This window comes from Clytia hemisphaerica, unplaced genomic scaffold, assembly GCF_902728285.1.
Source record: "Clytia hemisphaerica strain Z4C2 unplaced genomic scaffold, Clytia hemisphaerica genome assembly, whole genome shotgun sequence".
In the NCBI taxonomy this organism is placed as follows: domain Eukaryota; kingdom Metazoa; phylum Cnidaria; class Hydrozoa; order Leptothecata; family Clytiidae; genus Clytia; species Clytia hemisphaerica.
This window is the reverse complement of record NW_027103384.1, coordinates 102,705-127,722: the sequence shown is the minus strand read 5'-3', so window position 1 is coordinate 127,722 and position 25,018 is coordinate 102,705. Positions and strand designations below refer to the sequence as shown.

Here is a 25,018-nt window from a genome sequence, read left to right as displayed (position 1 = left end):
TGTCTTTGCCAAATACGGCTTCTGGGGGCTAAGAAAATTTTGGAGGTTGCTACTTAACTAGCAAATGTTGAAAATAACTAAGATAAAAGAAAAACTAGCAAGCATGTTTAATTTGATTTGTGTCAAAGACTAGCCTAAGTCGGCTTTTTATTTTTTTGGAACTTTTCATTGAATTAATTACCGACGCCCCCCCTCTGATAAGACATTCTAACAATCTTTCATTAGCTATGTTTGCAGGTTTTATGTTTCTTATCTTTCTAAACTTTTAAATCTTTTTTATTTAGAACTCCAATTCAATACAAAAATGTAAAAAATGTTAACATAGTTTGTAACTGTATGCTGGATGGAATTTCCAAAACTTGGAGAGCATTGTGCTCTTCTATCATGCAAACAATTAGGTAACTGATCATACTTAACTTGATTGATAATCAGTTTTTTAGTTAGTGGTTATTTTTGTAACAATTACTTACTCTAAATCGGGTCACTAATCGAAAGGGGGTCTGGAATAAGGGGGATTTGGAAAATCTTTCAAAAGTAATTATCGGTCGATGGAAATGTCCCGAAGAACTTCAAAAAATAAGTTAGGCGGAGACGTTTATTATTAGAGACCAGAGACTACGAAAATATATTACTTAGGTAAGAGAAAGGGGTGAAAGGGGTAGCTAACATCTAAGAATTTGAGAATTTTGTTTTTCCTTTTTAGACTTTCTTCCGTTTAACTGTGATGCTTGCTCAAAGATTTTTTGGTAAGTTAAGATTAGCCCTTCGACCTATTGAATAATTAACATTTGCTTTGTTAGTAAGTCTGTATTTGATGGTCACAGATCATGTGTTAGGATCAATGGCCAGTTAAATGAAGAATTTAAGTGTTGGTGTCCATCAAGAGGCTCAGTCCTAAGACCTCTGCACAAAGGAGAAACTCCTGCTAAAGCTTCCTTGAGTGGCAAAAACAAGGAATAAAAGCACAAAATACAATACACAAAATGGAATTTTGGCGTATAGTATAATATAAAGGCGTAGGGAGCAATCCTAAATAGTAAAGTAAATATAAAATAAACCTTTAAACATAAAATTTGCCCTTAGATAAAAATCAGCTTTTAAAAAGTTTAGGGAGCTACTCCAAGTCCTAAAATAAAAGGTATTCCTATGAGATATCTTAGTTGTGTGTCAGTTTCCAGCAAGCTACCTTCTAAAAGCAACCTTCGATGCAAGAACTAAATAATTAAAAGTACCTCTGTACCAAAAACAGAGATCCCACTAAACATGTATTTCATGATTTTTGGGATTTTAGCATTTTTTTATCATTTTCAGCATGTTTTTGGCCAAGTTGGCATTATGTTTCAGAAAATCTAATCTTCAAAAAAAAGTTTGTTTGTTTTGGACTGAAATAATTATTTCGAAGTTTGTATAGTTACTTATTGTTACTTAGAATCTTCATAATTATGTCATTTGATTTTGTTCATTTTAGAGAATACAAAATCAAGTGTTCTTTTCTGTTTCCTCCTTGAAAGTATTGCTTTGTAAGAGGCTGTGAAAAATATGTAACGAGATTGACAATGATATAATTCTGATTCAGTCTGGTATAGAAATAGCTGAGACATCAATTTCAGAAGGAAATGAGGAAATGGAGCTATTGATCAAAGGCCAAAAGTTAGATCGAGCACAAGCTTATCAAAAATCGATATGGATGTTAAACGAAAAACTGAACTTCAAATATCATTACGAGAGCCAGAGGCCAAAAGAAAAAGTTTAGTTGAATTGATAACGTATTGATACTATGTAGTCTTTAGACATTTGTTAATATTGCTTTGTTATACTTTGTATTTGCTTTTGTTTGCTCTTATTTCTGCTAGGTACTCATATCCCCTTAGAATGTAGTTATATTTCTTTAGATCCCAGTTTTATGAAGAATGAAATCACTAGGAGAATCTTGAACTTGGTTTTTAGGCTGTTGCCGACAGTAATAGGGTTTTCAGTAATCTGAACACTACAATAATAGAAATCATTTTCTTCATTTGTATATACTAACGTTATTTTCATATGTTATCGGATACTTGTACCCTTTGCTGTCCATTTTTCGAAAAAAAGTTTTTTAAGGTTTTCACCAAGCCCATTTGGTTTTTCACACATCCGAGACTTTCAGTAGCACGTAGCACTTCGGTAGAGATATCATTACAGAAAATTTTGATAGTCTGTTTCGATAGATTTAGGGAAGATTCAATTATGAATTGCCTTGCCTTGCCTTGCTTTGATTCATCCGTGAGGTGAAGCATTAACAAAGTCTTCTTTCCATTTTATTTTATCTGACGATTGCCATATATTTGTTGAATTGTCAGAAGTTATCGCCAAGAGATATCGTAAACACTACGTAACATTTTAGTGTAAATTCCATCGAGACGTTTAATTCGCTTGATATTTAGAGACCAGGATACGAATCCGTAGAAAAGCATTGATTCTACGCTAGCTTTAAATACATTAGCTTTTGTAGATTTTTTTATGTAGGCTTTCCAAACCTTAGAGATGGAGTGTAGGGCACTCCAAGCTTGACCGATTCGTACTTCCATGTCGTGGTTGTTGTCAGTGAAGTTCCCGAGATATTTAAAATCGTTGACCAGTTCAATTTTGGATCCATCAGAGGAATTTAAATATGTGTCCGAGAATGGATTGAGATGCATGTATTTTGTTCTTGGTGCATTCAGAAAGAGACCAACGTCTTGACATGCATTTTCAACAGCTGCTAACAACTCCTGAGCAGCAAAAATTTCGTTCTCGATTAAAGTGATATCGTCAGCGTAATCTAAGTCGGAGAGACGCTCATCTGGATGGCGGCGACTTTGACGACATTTTAGTGTGAAATCATGGTTAGAAATAATAGAAGTTCGAAGAACGTAATCCAAGACGATGACGAAAAGAAAGGGTTGTGTCTCTGTACATGATTTTAATGCCGTTAACGATAGTAACGGTAAGAATCTCAAAGGTTTTTCGAAAATCGATAAATGAAATGACTGCTTCCTTCTTAAAATTTTTCATTTCTTCGACGATTCTTCTGAGAGCGAGTTTTTTCTCTAGTCTTGGGCATCGGAGCCAGGGGCTTTTCCGTTTTTCATTTGTTGAGCGACTATTTCTTCTTTTGAAAATAAGTCAGATGGTATTTCATTCCAATCATCAAAAATTTTACTTATAAGATTAGAAGCAGTCTGATTTTGAGGTTCCGAATTCGAAGGTTTTTAAAGATCCCATGCTTGTTTTACTGAAGATAATGATGCAGGGTCTTCAAATGATTTCAAGATGTTATTTATACAAGCATTTCAGATCGGTCGTAAGCGTTCCTAAGGTTGATTTGAGCTGTTTGAATAGCCCTGGTTGACGCTCTTAGAGTGGCTTTCCGAGCTTTCGTCTGCAGAGTTTGTCTGAAGAGGACGATCTCTTTTGGGGAGAAGTTGAGAACGAATTTTGTTGGCAATTTTGACAAACGAAGAGTAAGTTTGTTGGTTCCTTGGAATTTTATCGAACTGGGTTTTCATAGATTTATCCAGGTGGTTGGAGAGATTTTAGTCACTAGGTAGATATTACCTTAGTTATTCACATTTTGAGAAGGAGGACGACGACACTGTTTTTCCATCTTTTACGATAGAGGATGTAGTCGATTTGAGACAGTGTGCCTGTTGGAGATCTGTATGTCCAGAGTTTCACCGAAGGTTTCTGAAAGGATGTGTTTCCAATGATTAAATTGGAAACCATTTGTCGGTTGCAATATGTAAAGAAAATCTGTTGTTCCTTTGAAAGTTGTTGTTGTTGTTCCTTTGAAAGTTGCGATAACAATACGTTCGCTATAATTTTTTTTACTGATAAAAGAATGGGAAGTAGTTTAGAGTTGATGGCGATACCAACACTGTGGATAGCAGCACCTTGGTCGTTATGTTTGGCAGAAGCAGTGAACAGTGTGAACGAGCCAATGTTGCGAGTGACGATATCAGGGTCTGTTGGTTTATGAAGAAATCTGTGTTCTTTGATACAAATAATGTCCATGGATTGTGAATGCAAAAGTTTATTGAGTTCAACTATGGACGAGTCGGTTTGCAGTGTTCTTTAATTTAATGATGCGACTTTGAATATCTTTGAAGGTTTTGAGAGGCCATTTTTACGATGTCGAACATTAGAGTTTCTCCGCCGATTAAGGTTGAGGATAGTCTCCTCATTGGTTACATTTGTAACAGGGTCGGATCGTTTTAATGGCTGAGAATCAAGGGCTTTTTCTAATGGCTATGAATGAAGTGAGCGGCTCGCCACACCTGTTCACCTGATACGGTTCACACGTGTTAGGGCGATATGCCTTCCCGTTATCATCAGGAGATGATCTTCCGCGAAGCCAAGTTGTTTCGGTACCGAAGCATCTGTCTGTTGATGAACGCCACTGGAAGTACACACTACCCGTAACGAATAATTATAAGTCGGGTTATTTTATGGAGAGCTTTCTTCCTCTAGATCGGCTGTATTTGGTTCCAAAACAAGGGGACCACGTGAAGGCAACTGGCTTCTGCCATACACAGCAGTCTGAGATGGTGAGTGGCTATGTGGTACGCGTCAACCGTCCCTGCTTACTTTTGCTCCGCTAACATCACCTCTGGTTCCCGAAGTACAGGTTGAACTGATGTCGACGAAGTTTATCAGCCGACCCCCATTATGGCTTAAAAGTAGTTATTATTTAAGGATACATTGAAAAACACTCTTTTATAATCTCTTTTATAATTTAAAGTAAATTATAAAGAATGTAACGGTATTGGTAAAAGCAGAAATGAGTGCTGGGTATGTGCGTGCCTTAACACCTTTCAAAGTCTCTGTAAGGGTCGGAAAAGTCAGAAATTTTTAAATCAGTCTCTCTAAGGGTCGAAAAAATCACGATTTTTAGGAATTTTTTTTGAATTTGAGAGAAAAAATTGTAAAAAAGTTTCTCTAAGGGGAGGACTTTTTTCAAAAGTGGAAGAAAATTTTTCAAAAAAGTCTCTAAGGGTCACCTTTTCAACAAAAATTAGTCTCTCTAAGGGTCGGGTTTTGGAGGTCCGGTACGCACATACCCAGCATCCCTCAACCCTAGTATCCCCCACCCCCGGGGGATTAAAACTTGAAAGCTTTTGAAAATGGCATTTTCTTCAGTACTAGAATCTGCTAGAATGGCATTTTTTAGCATTTTTTCTTGGGGTTTTTGGCATTTTTTCATGCACGTTTTTTTTTAAAAGCCAGTGGGATCACTGCAAAAATGAGGTTTTAGCGCTAAAGGATAAAAAGCCATTTTTGGAAATACATCGGGGGCTTCTCTCGAGATTAGATCATTAGTTTTTGATTTTTTGCACAATGATTCAAAATGACAGAACCCAAAATATGACAGATCCCAATTTTCAAGAAAATTTTGTTAGTCTAATTTGGGCCTGAAACTGCCTAAAAATAGTGTATTTTGGGCATGTATATGGAATGATGACGTTATTGTTTTTTGTCGTTAATGGATGTGCTATCTGTGTCTCCTTGGTTTATAAGAACTAAATCGAAGCGAAAAATATCCTTAACCTTAAAAGTGTTTATAAGATTCAATTGAAGAACAATTACTTTTCAAGTCTTAAATTTTTCTCACTGACCTCTCTAATTAGCTTGTTTGGAGTATATTTTCATAAATTTCCAATCAATTTTTAGAGATTTAGGACAAAATAACGCACATTTTCCGACAAGAACTAATTTTCATCTAAATACTGTTGTTTTTCGAATGAAATTTTCACAAGATACTGCTTGAATATTTATTTAATACCAGTAAGAATTTTTTTTAAATGATCAGGAAGGCATTCGAGGCATTACGGCATTAGAACATCAGCTCTACTCATTCAAGCCACGGCTTTCTTATACTATGTATAGAGGGCAAGGTTCTATGTAGGTTTTAAAATAAAAAAATTTATCTGTAAAAATCGGATTTTCTTATTTGGGGAAATAAAAAAACTTACTATTGTCGCCTTTTTTTCTATTTCCTTTTTACGTTTGCTAGCCCTCAGGTAGGTCCATTCAGCATGTAGCTTGTTTTGAATTATTTTTCTTAAAATTATAGTGCTCGGCTTGGTAGAGAAATGTGACAGATCCTTTTGGAAATAATTTCCGGACAAAATTTCTAAAAATAAACTTGAGATTACCTTAGTAAGTTGTTTATTAATTTTTTAGCAAAGATCACGTGTCTTACGAGAAACATCAATGTGGTCCTGGCCTTTTAAAGGTATGGAGTTTCTATTTTCATCTCAATATGTGGCACTTAAAATATATAAAATGAATTATTATCCGACGCGCGTAAATAGTGATATTTGATTGGCTTCTTTGTTGTCCAATATTTTCGATAATAATCCGACGCGCGTAAAAAGCGACATTTGATTGGCTTCTTGCTGTCCAATACTTTTGAATATATAGCTTCCATGGAGGCTACATATTTCAAAAATTGACGTTACGTCACAAAATAGAAATAAGACTTTTGAATAAAAAACTATTGGATTCGACTTTGTCCAATAACTGCTTAATATCGTCTGAAAATTGTCAAGCACAAAACATGGAATGTACCTGTCAGTAGCAGATTTTTAAACTATTTGTCATTTCCTTTATTTACTGAAGTCATATAGCTCTACATATTTTAGAGAGCTAAAGGTGGAAAGGCTGCGAGTGTTGATTATTCTCGAGCACTGTTAAAGACTGCAAAGATATACCATGAAACAAAATAGTACAGTGTGTCTGAAAAAAAAAGTTAAGCAAAAGTTATTTTAATAAAATACTTCTCTTACTTGTCATATTGGTAATGACCTAATTACTCAATTTCTTTTTTATTACATTTTGGAATCTAAAAATATCTATTGGTTGAACAAAAATATTCCATCTTTCTTAATTATTCTGAACTCAATTGAGAGCAGTTTTGAAGATTTTGATTAATACAAAATCGGCTTTCGCTTTTTCCGGTCACACTGTATAACACAAGCTCCTTTCGGAACAAAATTGGAATCGGGAAGTAGAAGGACAGGTTTTGTGACAGTGTCTTCATTCTTTAAGGACAGGAAAGTGCCAGTGTGTCCACTTTGCAACCAACCAGTGTCATTGTCTGCTACTGAAAATCCTGATCGAAAAGTAAGTCCATCGTTGTCTCTCTATAAAGTGGCACTTTTATATAGTCCGGGAGCCAAATCCTATCTCTCCTTACTTTTGCTTAACCCAAGATTCTACAGGATAAACTATACATTTTTGGAATCCTCGACTATCCTAGTTTTGGAAATGGTCGGTCCCCAAAGCTAACTCCTGGTCAATTTTTCATACTGGGCCCGAGTTTAGGGGGTACTTTTTACCCTTTGTAAGGATTTTGTTAAGGAAAATGCAATTCAGGATGAATTTGCTGTATCTAGTCAATCAGTTGACCAATTGCTTTGAAACTTTGCAAAAAGTTTCAAGGTAGGCTGATGATTATTTTCGGCAAAAAAATTTTGTGAAAAATTATTTTTATAGGTTTGCCTGGGGAAAAAAAGGGAAAATTTGGGTATTTTAACTAAATTTTGACCCTTTTTAAGTCTGGGACCTACCCAAACAACTTTTAATGAGACACAAACTAGGTGTTATGATAGACTTTGATGCAATACATCAGAAAAATTTCAAACAGACAGTATTTAGTATTATTTTCAGGCTGCAGGGGGGGGAAAATTGCCCATTTTTTATGGGTTTTTTACCTTATTTGAGCAATTTTCACCACTACTTTCTTGTTTTTTTAAAACGTTATCAAAATAGTTTTAACTTGCTTTTCGTGTAGTAGTATATCCTGAAAGATTCCAATGCTGACTTAAAACTAACAAAACCAGGGTGCAAATGGACAAACCAGGGGATAAAAATGCCCATTTTAGGCGATTTTTATCGTTTTTGGACCTATTTCACCCATAAAGCGGTTTTATGGTGTACCAATTTTATTTCTGACCACTGAAACAAGGATAATTTTGTAGTAGGAGCAATGGGAAAGTTATTTGGGGTTTTCATTGTCTGTAATCAGGGTCACTGTGGGCAAATCAGGGGGTAAATACACCACTTCTTGGTAGTTGTTGCCTGAATTTGGATGTTTTTATTGTATCGTAGCCTCAAATTTATATACTTTGAGATTGAAACCCGTTATATACCCTTCAGTCATTTCTTATTACTTTTGTTAACAACCTACACAAAATAATGACGGATTTAACTTAAGTTATGGCCAAATTATAACATTTTTTGACGTAATTTTGTAAGGTGAAATTTTTCTGATGTATTATGCATCAAGGTCTATCATAACACCTAGTTTGTGTCTCATTAAAAGTTGTTTGGGTAGGTCCCAGACTTAAAAAGGGTCAAAATTTAGTTAAAATACCCAAATTTTCCCTTTTTTTCCCCAGGCAAACCTATAAAAATAATTTTTCACAAAAAATTGTTGCCGAAAATAATCATCAGCCTACCTTGAAACTTTTTGCAAAGTTTCAAAGCAATTGGTCAACTGATTGACTAGATACAGCAAATTATATCATCCCTGGAATGGCATTTTCCTTAACAAATCCTTACAAAGGGTAAAAAGTACCCCCTAAACTCGGGCCCAGTATGAAAAATTGACCAGGAGTTAGCTTTGGGGACCGACCATTTCCAAAACTAGGATAGTTGAGGATTCCAAAAATGTATAGTTTATCCTGTAGAATCTTGGGTTAAGCAAAATGCCATTTTTTGGGTTTGGCTCCCGGACTAATATATGTTTTGTATACTTTTTTTGGTGCACACGGTAGTACCAGTGGATATGTTCTTATTTGAATCAGCTTGCCTTTGTGTCTTTTGTTTTGGTTAATTAAAGAAGTTCCGTGTCTCAAAAGTACCTATTTTATTTGTACCCTATCAAGAGAAAGTGACAACGAATATAAGGAGTGTGACCAAATCTTTCATCGACAAGCACTGATCTGTTAGTGGGTATCAGCAGCCTCTGTAGTAACGTGATAACGTGATGTAGCGAGATCTCTCCCGTTTCGGGCACGTCACTTTGAAAGTCCTCAACATTTACAACCCTCGCATGAAACGAAGGCTTTCAGTGGCTTACTAAGAATATTATATGCATATTATATTATATTATTGCATAGGTAATGTGGTTTTACCTTTCTTCACAGGTCAATGAACACATTGAAAACGATTGCAAATCGGACTTGGCAAAACATCGAAGATCTGGGAAGTGCAATGTCAAGGGTTGTAAGAAAAGAGAGGTATTTTCAGGTTTCTCATCCAAAAATGTCTACCCTGTACGTCATTGCCTTCCCCTGAAAATAGTCCATCCAACAGCATTTAGGTGATGAATTCTTAAAAATCACCAATTCTTAAACCAATTTTTGAGAGTTGAACGAAAAAGGGAGAAACATTTTCAACTCTCAAAAACTTAACGCCGCTAGCTTCGATTCTACTGCTGGCTGTTTAAAAGCCAATGCACATTTTAAGCTGTCAATAATAATCGTATTTCTACCTTTTGCGACGTAACACTACAAGACGAAAGAATTAATCTCAAAATTAGGATCGCAAACGCTCTTATGGAGTCCGACTTTATTACAGCTTCCAATTATGGTGAGAAGGTGCGTCTCTGACTACTTACTTATTCTATATGAATTTATTTTGGACGGTTTTCATTAATTCAAATTCATAGTTGATTCCGGTGAAATGTGATCGATGCCAACGGAACTTCTGTCTACGCCATCGCCATGAAGCAGATCATGACTGTAAACCCGACCACCTAACCAGGTATTCCTCATTGAATTAGATTCTTTGTTAAATTTTCAAATCTGATAGATTGCGTGGATGAAGCGAGTGAGTGAGTTGAGTTGTGGCGTTGATTATATTTTTCTGTGGGTGCGTGTGTAGAAGTATTTTTTTACATGCGTCGAAACATTTTTTGTAATGGTCATTTCTTTGCGCAGGAGCCAGGTTTTTGGGTGTGTGCGTGGATACTTTGCTTTGCAGACATTTGTAGATGTACTTTCCATATATTTCTACTTATTTGTGTATTGCTTGCCTTCCCCCTACGTTGTGAGTGTACACCCTTTTGTCAGGCTTAAGTTCTTAAAGTATCCAGGCATAGCTTAAGCTTATTATATGCTTATGAATCATGCTTATGATTCACCCCGAGCCAAGTTTTTAGTGAAATTTCAGAAATGTTGTAAAAATTTGTTCAGATTTTGGGAGCAGTGGAATGTAGCTAGCCGTGGAATGTCTTTTTTTACTTGACCTCTACCAAACCTTTCTAAACGGATGACAACTTGAAAAATATTCTAGGCTGACATATATGCTTATGTTATGCGTAGGAATTCTGCAAATCTGAGCCTTCATATGCTTATAAAAAAACATGTATGGAGGACGATCGGCTTTCCTTTTGCTGATTTCTTCGAAATGCGAGTTTCGACTTACGATTCACGCTGTCTTTTTTCGAATGTTTTTTTTCAGTTTTCAAATGTTTTTGAAACTTTTAAAATGATTTTAGACTACATTTTGCGGTTAGCAAAAAGGTTTTCGAACCGAAAGGCTCACTTTAAAATTTATTTGAAAGAATTTAAGTTCTGTTACAGATGTCAAAGACTGTTAATCCCAAAACCTGGGCACGTGGTTCATTACGAAAATGTCAGAGCACACCGTTTAATCAATCCTCGTTATATAAAGAAGTTATCATTCTAAAATAATTCCTGCGAATTCCAGGAAGGTTTCATTCCAATGGGTAACCAAATTCCTAAATTACAGCATTAATCATCACAACTGTCCTTCAATGATGCTTGTACAATGATGTATAGATAGTTGATTTTTGTCTAATTTTAGAACTCATCAAAGCTCTGCTGACAGACAAGCCGGGTAAGAATAGTTATATGCTCAAGCACAGCATTTCCAGGTTCATTAAGTATGACCAAATCTTGAATATTATACCAAGTTTTCCCTTATTTAGTGCTAAGATCAACAGGGTACAAGCATGCCCATTATGACACAAATAAGGTCTTAAATTGAACAAAAACGGTAAAAAACGTTGTACTACAATTTCATCAAATATTAGTAAGAAACAATCAAGGTACAAATAGAAGTAACCATTTTAACTGAGCACCTAGAAAGCAAGGGGAGCTACACCCTAAAATTTTCCATAAAAACGAGGGGGTTAGAAGTACACCACTTTTGGACTGATGTTCTTGGGGGAGTTGAAACCTCATCATTTAACATGGATGCTGAAAACTTCAGCTTTGATGGTTGGCTTGCCTTCAATTACTCAAATTAAAGCTCGTGAAGCTTATAATTTTTTACATAATTTTTGCCTGGGGCTAAACCCATGCTGACGCTATGTTTTAAGTTAACCGGCCAGATTGGGGTATGGGGTTTTAGACTGAATATTGATTTTCGTTCAAATGAGTATCTTAACAAATCCTAATCTCTCCTTATTTTCAGACCGCTTCAATCTATTTTAGTGCACTGAAATTAATCCTCTAAGTGATGATCTGTTAATACTTTTTATCGACTTTTGTTTTATATTTAAGTCTTGCAGCAGTCAATCGTTTCCAGGCTTCTTATCATTTACCGAGTAATCCCTCCAACATCTCAAGGTGGGTAGAATTTTATCTTGTCATGCGATTTCAGTTGTTCCAATGTTGAACATATTACTGAAAGTTATTTGATATTTTTTTACGATTCACCCTTCAGCGGTAGACCAAACAGGGGGGGTCGGTACTAAAATCTCAGACATCATGACATTTAGTGACGTGGTTGTACTGCAAAAAAGCTCAAAAATAATTTTAGTACCATGTGTACTAAAATACCAAAAAGGGTGGTCCCTTAAAGAAATATTTGAAAAATCTTAGTATTTTGTTCTAAAATCAGCCAAAATGGAGCATTTTTTTTTCCAGGAATTTTCGAAAAAATCTTCAGAAATCTTTCAGAATTTTTCCAATTTTTTAAATATTTAAAATAAATATTTTTATGTGCAGTTTAGCACAGTTTAGTAATAAAATTATATTATTTTGCAGATTGATGCGCTAAATTCGACTAGGTTTGTAACAATGACCCCATTTTGGTAAATTTAAACCCGTAAAAGGGCAAAAAATGGGTGGTATCTATGTTAAATTGCTCAAAATAATTTTAGTACATGTCTACTAAAATAACATTTTCGAAAAATAGGTGGGGGTATGTCAAAAATTAGCGAAAATCCTTTTAGTACTCATATATGTCTTACATTTTAGTACTGACCTCCCCCTGGACCAAATGCTAATTAATTGTCTTTGGCATACATAAGCTACAATCAAGGTCATAATATTTGAGAATAAAGGGAAATCCACCGGGAAGTTTTTGAACCACAATCGATTTGTAAGTGCTCTATAGTAGGTTGGAAGGGTAGAGTTTTAACTCTGAGTTTTAACATGAGACTTAAGACTTGGGAGCTTAGGATCTGAGGATCCAAAAGTTCAAAAATAGTCCAATAAGACTCAGAATATAGCCTGGAAGTCTGCCAACCCCTCCCAAATTGAAATATTCGATTAAATTAAAAAGATAGCCCAAAATCGACTTTCTCGCCAGAAATTTAAATCTTGAAAAACGTTAAAATAACCAAAATTCTCAATATATTATGACCTTAATTGTAGCACATACATTACTGCTATTTTTCTTACGTTAATGGAACAGGCAACAAACTCAACAAGCACGACAGTCAAGTAATCAGATGGAGAGTTTTCAGGCGAGAAACATGGTGAGCTGTCTGCTTCCCTATCTTCTCTCATCCGACATTTTCTACAAATAATCTTGCCATCATAAAGCGATAGTGATAATCCATGGTTAAAATAAATCTTGAATTGAAACTTGTCCGTTTCCTTGCCTGCTATGACAATTTAATCAAGCTCTTAAATTTAGATATCATAAATGACCAAATCTGACGTAATTTTATATGGACATTATCTACCAAATATTGAAATCGATCACGAAAAATTATCTCATTAAAATAGTAGCGAATGCAGGTTGCATACTATATCAGCCTATTATACCAATAGGTGTTATTCTTATAAAAACATGTAGTTATTCCTTAGTTTTTTATTTCAGTCAGAAGATCAGGCTTTAGCGTTAGCTTTGAAAGCTTCAATGCACACTGCGCAGCAAGGCTCTTCAACACAACCACAAGCCCAACCTCCACCGGTGACATCATCAGAAGATGAAGACGCTGCATTGGCGCGTGCTATCGCTGAATCAGAGCACGAAGAAAGGAGGCGGCAACAACGACAAGAGGTGTATATTATAACCTCTCTCTCTCAAAATGACAGGCTATAGGTTAACGTCCAACGGAAAGGATTAAATTTCACTGTTCTTAAGTATAACAAACTTGCAGAGTTGGAAAACTCTATTGCGATTTACACCGAAAAAATGACATACCGTATTACTTCGAATAAACGCCCGGGGCGTTTATTAAATTTTTTCGATTTTAGAAGGGGCCTTTAAAAGAAGGGGTGTTTATTAAATTATTTTAGTCTAAAGTCGAATATTTAGAGCAAATATACCCTTTGGATTAGTTCTTTGTCAGGATTTTAGTGCAAAATTTCTTTGGCTCAACGATTAGAATTGCATCGAAAACTGCTCTGGTTACAAGAAATGACTAAAATCTTCCTTTTCAAACCCAATCAATACTGGTACTAAAGTATTAAAGTCATAAGTTTCTAATAAACGCCTCTCCCCTAGAGGGGGCGTTCATCCGAAGGGGGCGTTTATTTGAGGGGGGCGTTTATTAAATAACTTTCCTTTTAGGAGGGGCGTTTATTCGAGGGGGCGTTTAAAAGAAGGGCGCGTTTATTCGAAGTAATCCGGTAGTTTAGACTGTGTAAGCCTGTGAGTTAAGCATGTGGGTATGTATTAATTTTTAGCATTAGATAGAAAAATTAAGCCCCTGTTATAATTTTTCCAATTTTGACTTTCTCCTTCATTGTCCAAATTTAGGTATGTAATGCTCAAAGCTAGCATGTCAAGAACGTGTTTCAGCTGCTGAATCTTTTCAATCTCGATTTCGGTGAAAAATTGTTGATTGAGGCGAAAAAACAATGTATGGTTTGCTTCGACGGAGAAAGTTTTTGAGTTTACTAGTCCTAGTTTAGATATTTTTCCTGTTATACTTGATACAATCGGTAGAATGAATAAATAGGTTTCTGTCTATTTTATTTTTGCATGCTTCGAATTTTTTTCTTTGATCAGGTGATAGTGAATTTCAAGGTTTTTTTGGGGTTTAATTTGATTTAAATGTTAGAAGAATTTCCACTGTTCAAGAAAGATACTTGTCAGTGAAACGTTAAAGTTGGATTTGAAAAATATCAGGTATACGCTTTTCAAGATTTCTAGGTCCTCATTAAGTTTTTATAGAAAGGATAAATCAATTAAAGTTTAGTTTAGTCAATTTCATCGCAGCGCAAGTGTAAATTTGTACATGCGTTTGGGATAAGAAATGAGGGAGTTACCGGACTTTTGTAGCCGGATTGCAGACTATAAATTTTAATCGGGCTTGAAAATTGCAACGACATACCTTATTACATGAATATAAGTATTGAAGTATGTAACGGCCTTGAAATTAACACGACAAAAACTAAAGTTCCTTGGTGGTAATTAACACCATTTTGTCAAAAGCTCATTCTTAAACTAGCCATAGCTTTCACTAACTGCCACCCGCTACAGATGCCTATTTATAAGCATTTATAAAGACTAATTAATGCTTATTAGAGCTTTTTAATGCTTTATAGCAAAAGTTTGGAAATGATTATAGGAATAATTCGAATGATTCTTCTCAAAAGCATTTTCTTTGAGATATCAACGATAAAGCTAACATAAATGAAATATATTTTTTTCTAAAAACGTGAATTACTTTTACAAATAATAAAATACGAATCTTAAAATATTCATTAGCAAAAGTGTCCAGGTAGAGTCAATTACAGATACTAAAACACTCAAAAGACAATGTTACTATATTCCAACCAATTTGTAATATAAATGACCCATAGTAGAACCAAACAGCATAAGTAAGAAATGCTATGAGTCAGAAACATAACGAGCTGGAACCAAAAATTGACAGGTAACAACGTACTTAGGAATTTTCCCAACGGTTTAACAAAGGATATCGTGATCCAAAATTGTTTACATTATATGGATTTACCAGTAATCTAGAAGCTGTAACAGCGCCGTGTAAAGGATGGAAAATGATATGACGTAAGGTGGTAATAGTAGCAGTAACGAGGCAATATTGATGAGCAGAAACCAGGAAATAGCGTATCCAGGACTTTTTCCAACGGCATGACAAGGGATCTCATGGACAAAATTGATATGCCAGTTATCTTGCAGTTGTAACAGCAATATCGTGTAGAAGGATGGAAAATGATGACGTAACGTGGTAATCGTAGCAGTAACGAGGCAATATTGCGTTGTCAAAGTAAATGAATCCTCTTTCATAAGATGAGCTTAAATGCAAAATCAGAAACATGAAATTAGATGATAATATAGTGAGTGTACTAAAATTTCCTCAAAATAGTTCACAAGTTTCTTTCAATTTTTGATATTAATTTCCCAAATAGTGCCTGGTAAGTATCAACAAGAACACAGGTTAAACATAAAAGATTAATAAAACCAAGTCCTATAAAAGTACATAATGAAAAAATTATTTGTACTTACTGTCAAAGTTCCATAATACAGGATTTTTAAGCATTGTTGTTGGGAGTAGAGTATGCTGAATGACGATTGTCGAATAATTTTCGTTACAAGGGAATTTCGTTGCCAATTCAACCACCATTCATTCATTGTTCTACTATTATCATTTTTATCATTGTTCATTATTGTTCTGTGGTAAAGATTAAACATCAATTCACATTCACATTATTGTAATCAACTTGGAACTTGGAAGTAATAAATGTAAATTCAATCAATCAAATAAAATTTGTACAAAATCATAAATAATACGTAATTTCAATAATTCTGTATAAAAATATAATATCCTTCAAATTTATTATAAAGATATAAAAAAATTCATGTATTACAAAACAATATAAGTTAGGATAAAACAAAATAATGTAAGGATTTGAAAAGTCTAGGCAAGTATCCCATGAAAAATTCCTCTTAAAACAAAAGAATGTTTTCATCTATTGTTCTGGGGAATTATTCATAGGACACCCTGTAGTTGGATCAGTTCATCAATTTTTTCATGATAAAAAGTACTAAATAATTTCACTCGTTGGATAAGAATGTATTTCAAAGGAAGAGAAAATAAAGGAGAAAAGAAAAGAAAATATTGCTTTTTGCAAAATACCCTTCCCTGCCCTGAGCCCCCCCGTGCAATGATTTTGACATGACATATACTAAATTATTCCATCTTATTACTTCTAAGGCTTGTTTCGTGCTGCTAATTCTTCCAGTCTGCTTTCTTCGCGTACTCTAAATTTGAATCTTTTACCGTCACTCAATTTATTGATTCTTTCGAATGGAAATGATTCAATTACCATGTCACTTAGCTTTTTCACACGTGATAATGCAACATAAGTTAAACCATCCATGCTTTCTTTCTTTCCCAAATCCACTACAACTTTATCCAATGTAAGACCTTGAGATTTATGAATAGTTATCGACCATGCAAGTTTCAAAGGTATTTGCATTCTTTCTTTCTGTACGTTATCTTCAGATGAAGTTTCTATAATAGGCACAATTGGAACACAATTATCTTCGTCATCAAAAAAACTTGGCCCTGTATATCTATCAAATTTTACTATAACAGCTATAGGAAGCGCAGGTGGCAAGTGGTTTCTTTGGAATATTATGTCTTTGACAATGCCTAAACTTCCGTTACAAAGTCCCACATCTGACCACAAGTTTCTTGTAAGCATTACTTTAGCACCTTTGGCAAGGAAAACTTCATTTGCTAAACCAAATTCTTCTGAGGATGATTTTGACGCACTTGGTGGAGTATTTTTTGCTTTGATGACTGCAATGGGTGATTGTAAAGAATCCAACATTTTCCCATTATGTTCTCTGACAACTTCATTTGCAAAAGATAGCCTGATGCATTTATTATAATCAACAGGGTTTTTTTCAGGTTGTCTGGTCAAGAAAAAATTCCAGTCTTCCATTGTTGATTTTCCATTCCTCAAATTTTTCAAAGCTTTTCTAAATTTCTTTTGTGACTCATCCTCACCAGCAGATCTCATATTTGCTTTAAGTTTTACGACAGTTCTGAAACAACAATAGGCCAGATAACCTGCAACTGCAATTTCATTTTTTGGAAAAGAATGGTACAATACATCATCCATGACTGGTGGTAACTGTGCAACATCTCCTACTAATATAATAGATATTCCACCAAACAAAGTTTCTAATTTTCCTGTTGCTTGACGACAGCGACTATCTATCCAGCCTAGCAATCTTTGGCCTACTACAGAGAATTCATCAATAATAATATACTCTATGTCTTTAAGGCCAGTTTGTAAATTGTCAAGTGACTTTCCTTTGAGTTCATGCTTTAACTTGCTTCGAATTGGCAATTTGAGAGTGCTGTGCAATGTTCTTCCATTAATATTAAATGCAGCAATACCAAAATAAGATGTCAATAAACACTTTTTACCAAGGAGTTTTTTAATGCAATTTATTAAATATGACTTTCCACTTCCTGCAATCCCAGTAATTATCATTTGTAAAGGGTCAGCATTTATATTTTGAGCATGATCATGTACAATATTGTAAGCTTGGAGCTGTTCTGCATTTAAGTTCTCAACTTGATATTGACTATAATCTGTGGGATTATCGTTTTCAAAAGTCTTTTTTTTCTCTTCAATCCAAAAGGGCATTGCATTAATTTGATCTTGAGTATAAGAATCATAAGAGTCAGTCCAATATTGTTGATTTTCTGTAGAAACATTATTGGGCATGGAATTCAGGTCTGCTATATCCATCCAATCTTCACGTAAAAAAATATTTTCACTTTCTTCCTCTTCATTTTCTTCATCTTCAACCTGATATTCAAAATTGTTTGCATTGATGTAATACCTTTTCCAATTCGGAACTAATTCTCTTCCTAAAGAGCTGTTAATGAATTCTTTCCATTTCTGGCAATATGTCTCATTTGTTGCTTGTAAACCTTCCCAGAGACTGTCTACAGAATCATTCCATGGTTTGTACTTGATCAATTGGAATTTACAAAATAAAGGATAACTGTCACTCTTTGGGTTTGGACTATAATTTGGAAAAGTACGAACAACAACTGCCTTTTTCCTCTTTTGAATCTTTTTGTCTTTAGCACTTATTTTCCAGTTCGAAACAAAGTCTATGAGGTTACTTTGCCTAATCTCATTGTCTTCATAAACATATCTGGAAGCATAATCATCTAAGAAAGAGGTTTTGGTTTCAACGCCATCATTTTCAATTTTCATTTGTCTTGATCCCTCAAGAGAGCAACTTACAACATCAAATGAAGAGCAATGTAGTTTCAAAGACATAATTTGATGCATTACTTCTTGAGCACTAAAGTCTCTTTCACCGACAGATTTGATAATCAGTTTTCGAAAAATATTACCAGAAGTTTCCTTTCCTGAAAGATTACCAATGACAGATGTAAACGCTTCTTTTGCGACATCAGATATATTTTCTGCTTTTGATGCGTACTTGGCAATATAATTCAAGCAAGCATTGTGGTCAAGGATGATTTGTATATCGCAATTAGCTCTCCATGATTGTAATTGAAGTTGTTGATGTCTATTCATTCTAGGATCATTTCTTTTCAGAACAATGTTTGGAACATACTTTTCACCGCCTCCCTTCAATTTCACTTTTTCAAAGGTTAAATGTGTTTTCTCGCAGCATTCAAAAGGAAATTTAAAACGACATTCCTGTTTGCCATTCTTAGTTCTTAGACAATAGGCTGAACTACATTTTGTATGCCGTTGCACGCTATTTGCTAGATCTATGTAATCTTGTTCTAAATCCTCTTCAGGTATATCCTCAAGTCTTTTTTTGCATGGATGAACATTTGGCTTTTCCCATTCATCAACAGGTCCTTCAATTGGATTCATAGCTGTCATTAAAGAATCTACATAATCACAGATTTGCCTTTCAGCATTGTTTCCCTCGATTACAGCAAGATTTAAAAGAGTATTATTTTCAAGGTCAATCTCTGTTTGATTTGATAAAGTTTGTTGAGCCAAAAAACCTTGCAGAGCCTTCTCAGTCAACTCACATATTCCCGGATCATCTTTCAATTTTGCTAAACCGTGACAATGTATAGAACCACGCATAACAGCAAATTCAAACCTATACCAATGCCATTCTGCATTCAAAGATTCATATAACCAATGTTTTACAAAACTTTTTACTCGTTCAGTGAAGAGCCAATCTACTATATGAGGATTATCAACAATGTTTTGTCTAAAATCAGCAGATTCAGATTCGTCATTTGAAGAAAATAAATCATGAATGTCTGGCCAGTGAAAATCAGCCATACTCAATGTCCAAAATATAGTTGGCGTGCCCATTTGTGTTATTGTGGCCTTTAATTTTTCCTTGACATTGCGACATTGCACCAATAGGCATTCGTACCTGTTACATTCTTTGAGTATCTTTGTAGTTTTTTCATTACTACGTAGTGATCATTATCACTAACAAGATCTTGTAAATCTTCAATGCTCAAATTAGCTTCACCTGGGTTTTGCTTGATAAAAAAGTTTCCTTGACTAATCAATCTTTTTCTATACAGCATATTGAAGCCCCAAAAGGAAAATCTTGGATGAGATGCAAATCTATAAAACCATTTTCCTTTGTCGTCAATTTCGGCAAATTTGATTAGATGTTTCAATTTTTCAGCAAAACTCTCTGTTTCACTTTTTGCTATTTCCCTTATGATTGCAGGATTAGTTGGGTCACCTTTTGTGTCTGGAAACAATGTTGGAAATGCAAGACTTGCTAAGTAGGGTGTATTGAATTCACTAAGTGGAGTACTTCCTATATCAACTTCATTTTTTATATTCAAAATTTCACTTTTTGTTAAGTCAGCTTCCTTTGCTTTCTTTAGTTTGGATGGTAAGAAACTTTTCATTTCAGTGTTTTCATCAAAAACACGTTCATCGTTATCATCATTAACTGGGCCTAAATCTGGTAATTCTTCATTTTCACTGACATTTTCATTTTCAATGTCACTTTCATTTTCTTCACCGCTCTCAATATCATTTTTCTCATTCATTTGTACGTGCAAGTCTGGTAAGTCAATGAATCCATTTTCAGGCAGCTTTTGTAGCCTTTCCATATCTATATTGATTCCACTATATAGAAAATTATTAGGTTCACCTTGTTCATCTTTTCCTGTCAGCCATAATAATGCCTGTAAAATCTTTTCACGTCTAACGACAAGTTCTTTTGATGTATTATTTTTCCCATTTATTTTAAAAATCATTACAGGTATGTCACTTGGTTCTCTTGGAAGGACATCCGCAATTTTTTGTACATTGTGAGGCAAATTCAAAACGTGACCTTTGTAAGCTCTTTGACCTCCTCTTGGCCGGGTGTACACTTGCATTACAGGAAAGGCTCTAGCTATTAGCATTTCTTCAACTTGTGTGAGACCTTTTAGTGCTTCTGGCACGGGACTTGGTTTCATATTATTTTCGACACTGAATTTCTTTGGAGTTCCTTTGTCTCTTTTGCAACGTGTACAAATATAATCATCGACTGAGTTTACTTTTGGCGTAACTTTTATCGGCCAGGATTCAAAACATGTTTGACATTGAGTTATTGAGAACTTCATGGATTTCTGAAAATCTTTTATATTTCCATTGAGCTCTGTTTCTTTTTGTTGGGTTTTCGAATTTTTATTTTGTTTTAGCGAATTGTACCTTTCTCTTCGTTGTTTTGGATCATATTTTTCTTTTCGCTTTTGTGAATTATAAATTGGCTTTTTCTTTTCTTTCTCATAGTCAGCTTTTCGCTTATCAGGGTTATAAGATGCTTTTTGCTTTTCAGGGTCATAAGACGCTTTCTGCTTTTCAGGGTCATAAGACGCTTTTCGTTTTTCAGGATCATAAGACGCTTTTTGTTTTTCAGGGTCATAATATGATTTTCGCTTAGCAGGATCATAATTGGCTTTTCGTTTCAAATGCTTTACCTTTTTGTCAATACTTTGAAATAAATCGTCAAGTTTAATTTTCTTATTACTTTTACTACAAAGACCTTCATAGTTAATTATGTTTCTCTTCCGATTAGGATATTCTTTTTTGGGCTCATTTTTTGGAATAACTTTATGAGTTTTTTCGTCATTTAAATTATTTTCTTGAATAGTCGTGGTGTCTATAACAAAATCAATCATTTCGGAAGCTTTTTTATAAAACGCAAAGAACCATCCTCCATTATCTTTTGAAAACATTTCATTAATGTTTTGATAAAATATTTTGTCAGGATTCAAATCATCAATGTAAATCCATTTATTTTCAATAAATATACCACATGCAAAATGGGCACCACAATTCCTTACAATGGCATGTAATTTATAGTTAGTTTCTTTCACTAAAATCTGCTCAAAAAATCTGCAATTGTTTATGCATAATGGAGTAGAAAATTCTATCAAGAGAAAACTTGGAAGATCAACAGCTTGAACCTGTGCCGGTATATTGACAGAGCAAGTATTGCAATTTATTACTGAGCTTGGATTAATAAGAGAATTCAATAAACAGTTCGGCCATGAACTTGCATCAATTATAATCTCTGGATACATAATTTCTGAAAGGATACTAACAATGTTACCTGTTTCTCTACGTTCTTTTTCACTACCGCAACTATTACAAATACCTTGAATTACAAAGCTCGCTTCAAAAACGTGTCTCTCTCCTTCTGATAATTTCTTGAAAATATTACTTCCAAAAATCTCTTGGAACTCTGCGTCACAATTTCTTTTCTTAAACGTATCACAATGTTCCATGATCCTTGACCATAACGGATCTCTAATTTCATCCAGCAGTCGAAAAGCATTACTTTTAATGTTATTATTATTATCAAATGGAATTTCCATTGACCCACTTATTTGAAGCAAAGTAAAAAATTCACTTGATTCTTCAAACAACATCTTATCTTTAATTTCTGGAAGAAGCAAGCGGTAACATATTTCAAGAAAACAATCAACAGCGCAAGAAAAGGTATGTCCAGCAGTTGTTCTGCTTGAATTTCGAAAATGCGCAACACTCAATGCAGTGTCTAAATCAATTAAAAAGTCTTCATCTTCCATGACTGAGAAAAAATTTTCAAATTTCTTTGTTGCAGAAGCTGTAATTTATTAGTGACACTGAAATTATTCTTCAAAACAAAAGTTTCACAGAACGTAATTTCCCCTAATATTTGGCTTTTCTTTTATAATCAGACTTTTTTAAATAAGCAGTGTAATTCAGTTTCAATAATTCTTTTACTTTAATTCACTTTCAATCAGCTTGAGGGTGCTACTCAAACTGGGTTTGACAGTGTTTATCCCAGCCCTGAGTTTCCTCTCAGAACTGTGGCAGTTTGAACGTGCTGATCAAACTGTTTGGCCGAAAAATAAGTCAATCTGAATGTCTAAGACAGGAGACAGATTGTTTAATTTGACTGTCAGCAAATTCACTGTGTTTTATATCTTATATTTTTGAAAAAAATTAATGCAATTCGACTGCTGAAAAATTAATGCAATTCGACTGCTGGACTTTCTCAAAGAGCTTTCAGAACAGATTTAAAAATCAAAATGGCCTCTTTAATCAAAAACGTGCAATGTCTAAGAATTACCTGCTTTTGAAAACTTAATCCGAAATCAATCTACGAGAAAAAAACTCCGAAGAGAAAAATAAAGAAAAACGTCCGCCGCTCATCATGTAAAAGGAAAAGCTATTTGCTAGGCTATGAATGCTACCGGAAAATCACGGAGTAGTAAATTGGCCGGAAAGCCGATTACGACACACAAAAACAATTCGCAAAAAATCGAGATTCCAGTCCAATATCTATGCGTGAAGCTATGAGTGCCTCCTCGTCGCTGCGCTCCTGCGGGGGCAATTATTTGTTAAAATAAAAGCAAAGTAAGGAAGCTACTAAAGCACTAAATAATTAATGAATCAAGTATGTTTTAGTTTTAGGAAATAGAAAATACATTGGAACTCTATAATCAAATGTCGTTTGTGATTCGATCTGAGGGCGATTTTGAAAATTAACACTAAAAATAATTAAGGAAAGTTTTTTTAGACATATCCCTTTATTAACGGAGGATAAATTTATCAAAAATTACGGGGGTTTTTATTAACACGGAAATTTTCCATTCGTGTTAATTAAACGTCTCCTAATATTCATGTAACAAGGTGATTTTAACCGGGTCATTGACACAGGGGTGTATATGTAGCAGATTAAGAAAAAGTTTATTGAAAATGTTTATTCTTTTTAATAGGCCTTTTCATAAATTACATCACGAACATCACTTGCCTCGTTTTGAAATTATTGCCAAGGTGATTGACTCCCAGCGGATTTTATTAAAACTACTTTTTATTTATAAAAAAATCATTTAATGTCTCAAGGGACAAAATCACCATAGTAATTGTTTGAATACGAGGCAAGTGATGTTCGTGATGTAATTTATGAAAAGGTCTATAAGGTTATGCAAATTCATTAATCGCTTTTTTGTCAGAGGATAAGATAAAAAGTTATCTACCATGATGTGATTTTGAAAGTTCTGACAATAAACAATATTTATAAAGATTATAGACTTAAGAAACTGAACTACGAGGGTTAATTCTCTCAACTGTGACATAACGAGTTTAACCGTCTGGGCGCCTTTTCAACGAATAGAAACTTTCGTTCTCGTGCCCTCTTTCATTTTCGTTGTCAGAAGAAAGTTTTTCATATCTACCCATCTTTATGTTAATTTTTTGTTTATCTTCATTCTCATTTATCTCCTACATTATACTTTCAGTCGACAGAGAAAGATAAAGACAGCTGCATTTTATCATGATGATAAAGTCAATCAAGAAAATTGTTGAATAAGCTATCCTATTTTGGCCTGTTCTCGAGAAACTGGACGCAAATATACAACAGCGCAGGTGAAATCTGCCCAGGTTGTGTGTTTAACCATCCATCACGGTGCACTCTGTTCGTGGCATCTTTCAACGAATCACTGGAACAATAGCTAAACAAAAATCAAACAGATTCAGTCGTTTTGTTTAATTTGAACACTTTTTTGCCACGGTTGCTTCACATTTGGTAATTGTACTGCAGTTGACTCTCTCTAACTCGATCTTCAAGGGACCAAAAGTTTTCTTCGGATTACAGAAATATTCGAATAATAGAGGTTCGAATTAGAGAGAGCTGACTGTACTTCTCCACGATTGACGAAGTTACCTACGCTACGCTACAGTATTAATAAAGCCTGATCAACCATACGATCAACCATTAACAAATCAGTTAATTTAGTTTTTTATCACTTTATGCTGTCTTAGATTTTATTTAAAATGTCGTAAATATAGAGTAATTTAAAATATTTTATACGATTTCACGCAATCATATGTATATTATATCATGTATAACCTGACAAAAGGTTGTTCCATGGAAACACCTGTCTACACCATTTTCATTCAGGATTGTTCAAAGATATTTTCTGTTAACTTTCTTTCATGCAATTATTTGCTTTAGATTGCAGCGCATACAATTATTTGCTTTGACCAGATTTGAGAAGGTTTGGTGAATACAATGACATTTCAGAGTTTTCTCAGGCGAAGTCACAACATGTGTGCGGAGTTTCAGACTCGAAGTCTTTTTAAGTTCAAAATCACTAGGAGCCTTTTCAAACTTGAAATGAGGTCTATTCTTACAATCATAGGTCAGTCGGTGAATGACATATGACAACCCCTAGAATAGGATTGCAGCGCTTTAATGTTTTGAGAAACTTTTTAAAAAGTGTACTCTTCAGGTAAACTGTAACGAAATCCATCGGAATGATAAAAACTCCAAAATATGGCCCATG

General features: G+C 34.5%; 1 protein-coding gene and 1 long non-coding RNA gene across 2 annotated transcripts; one reads left to right on the top strand and one right to left on the bottom strand.

Annotated features, from left to right (window-relative positions):
- The first annotated feature begins 285 nt into the window (after positions 1-285).
- On the top strand, positions 286-24,669 carry LOC136824774 (AN1-type zinc finger protein 2B-like). The gene is made up of 11 exons (XM_067080746.1): positions 286-398; positions 704-746; positions 6,199-6,250; positions 7,066-7,140; positions 9,168-9,260; positions 9,692-9,786; positions 10,852-10,884; positions 11,553-11,618; positions 12,691-12,754; positions 13,102-13,284; positions 23,972-24,669. The coding sequence occupies exons 1-11, from the start codon at positions 344-346 to the stop codon at positions 24,008-24,010; spliced, it is 798 nt and encodes a 265-aa protein (XP_066936847.1). The 5' UTR covers positions 286-343; the 3' UTR covers positions 24,011-24,669.
- Positions 15,403-16,066, bottom strand: LOC136824772 (uncharacterized). Its single transcript, XR_010849167.1, has 2 exons — positions 15,700-16,066; positions 15,403-15,488 (listed from the first exon to the last, which is right to left on the bottom strand). It is a non-coding gene; the product is annotated as an uncharacterized lncRNA (long non-coding RNA).
- Positions 24,670-25,018: the final 349 nt, after the last annotated feature.

What these genes read in the sequence shown, in the direction of transcription:
- LOC136824774 (XM_067080746.1), top strand. Translation starts at nt 344, where the DNA reads ATGGAATTTCCAAAACTTGGAGAGCATTGTGCTCTTCTATCATGCAAA. An exon ending in GCTTGCTCAAAGATTTTTTG is followed by an intron (nt 747 to 6,198) that starts GTAAGTTAAGAT and finishes TTAATTTTTTAG; the next exon opens with CAAAGATCACGTGTCTTACG. An exon ending in AATCCCTCCAACATCTCAAG is followed by an intron (nt 11,619 to 12,690) that starts GTGGGTAGAATT and finishes TTAATGGAACAG; the next exon opens with GCAACAAACTCAACAAGCAC.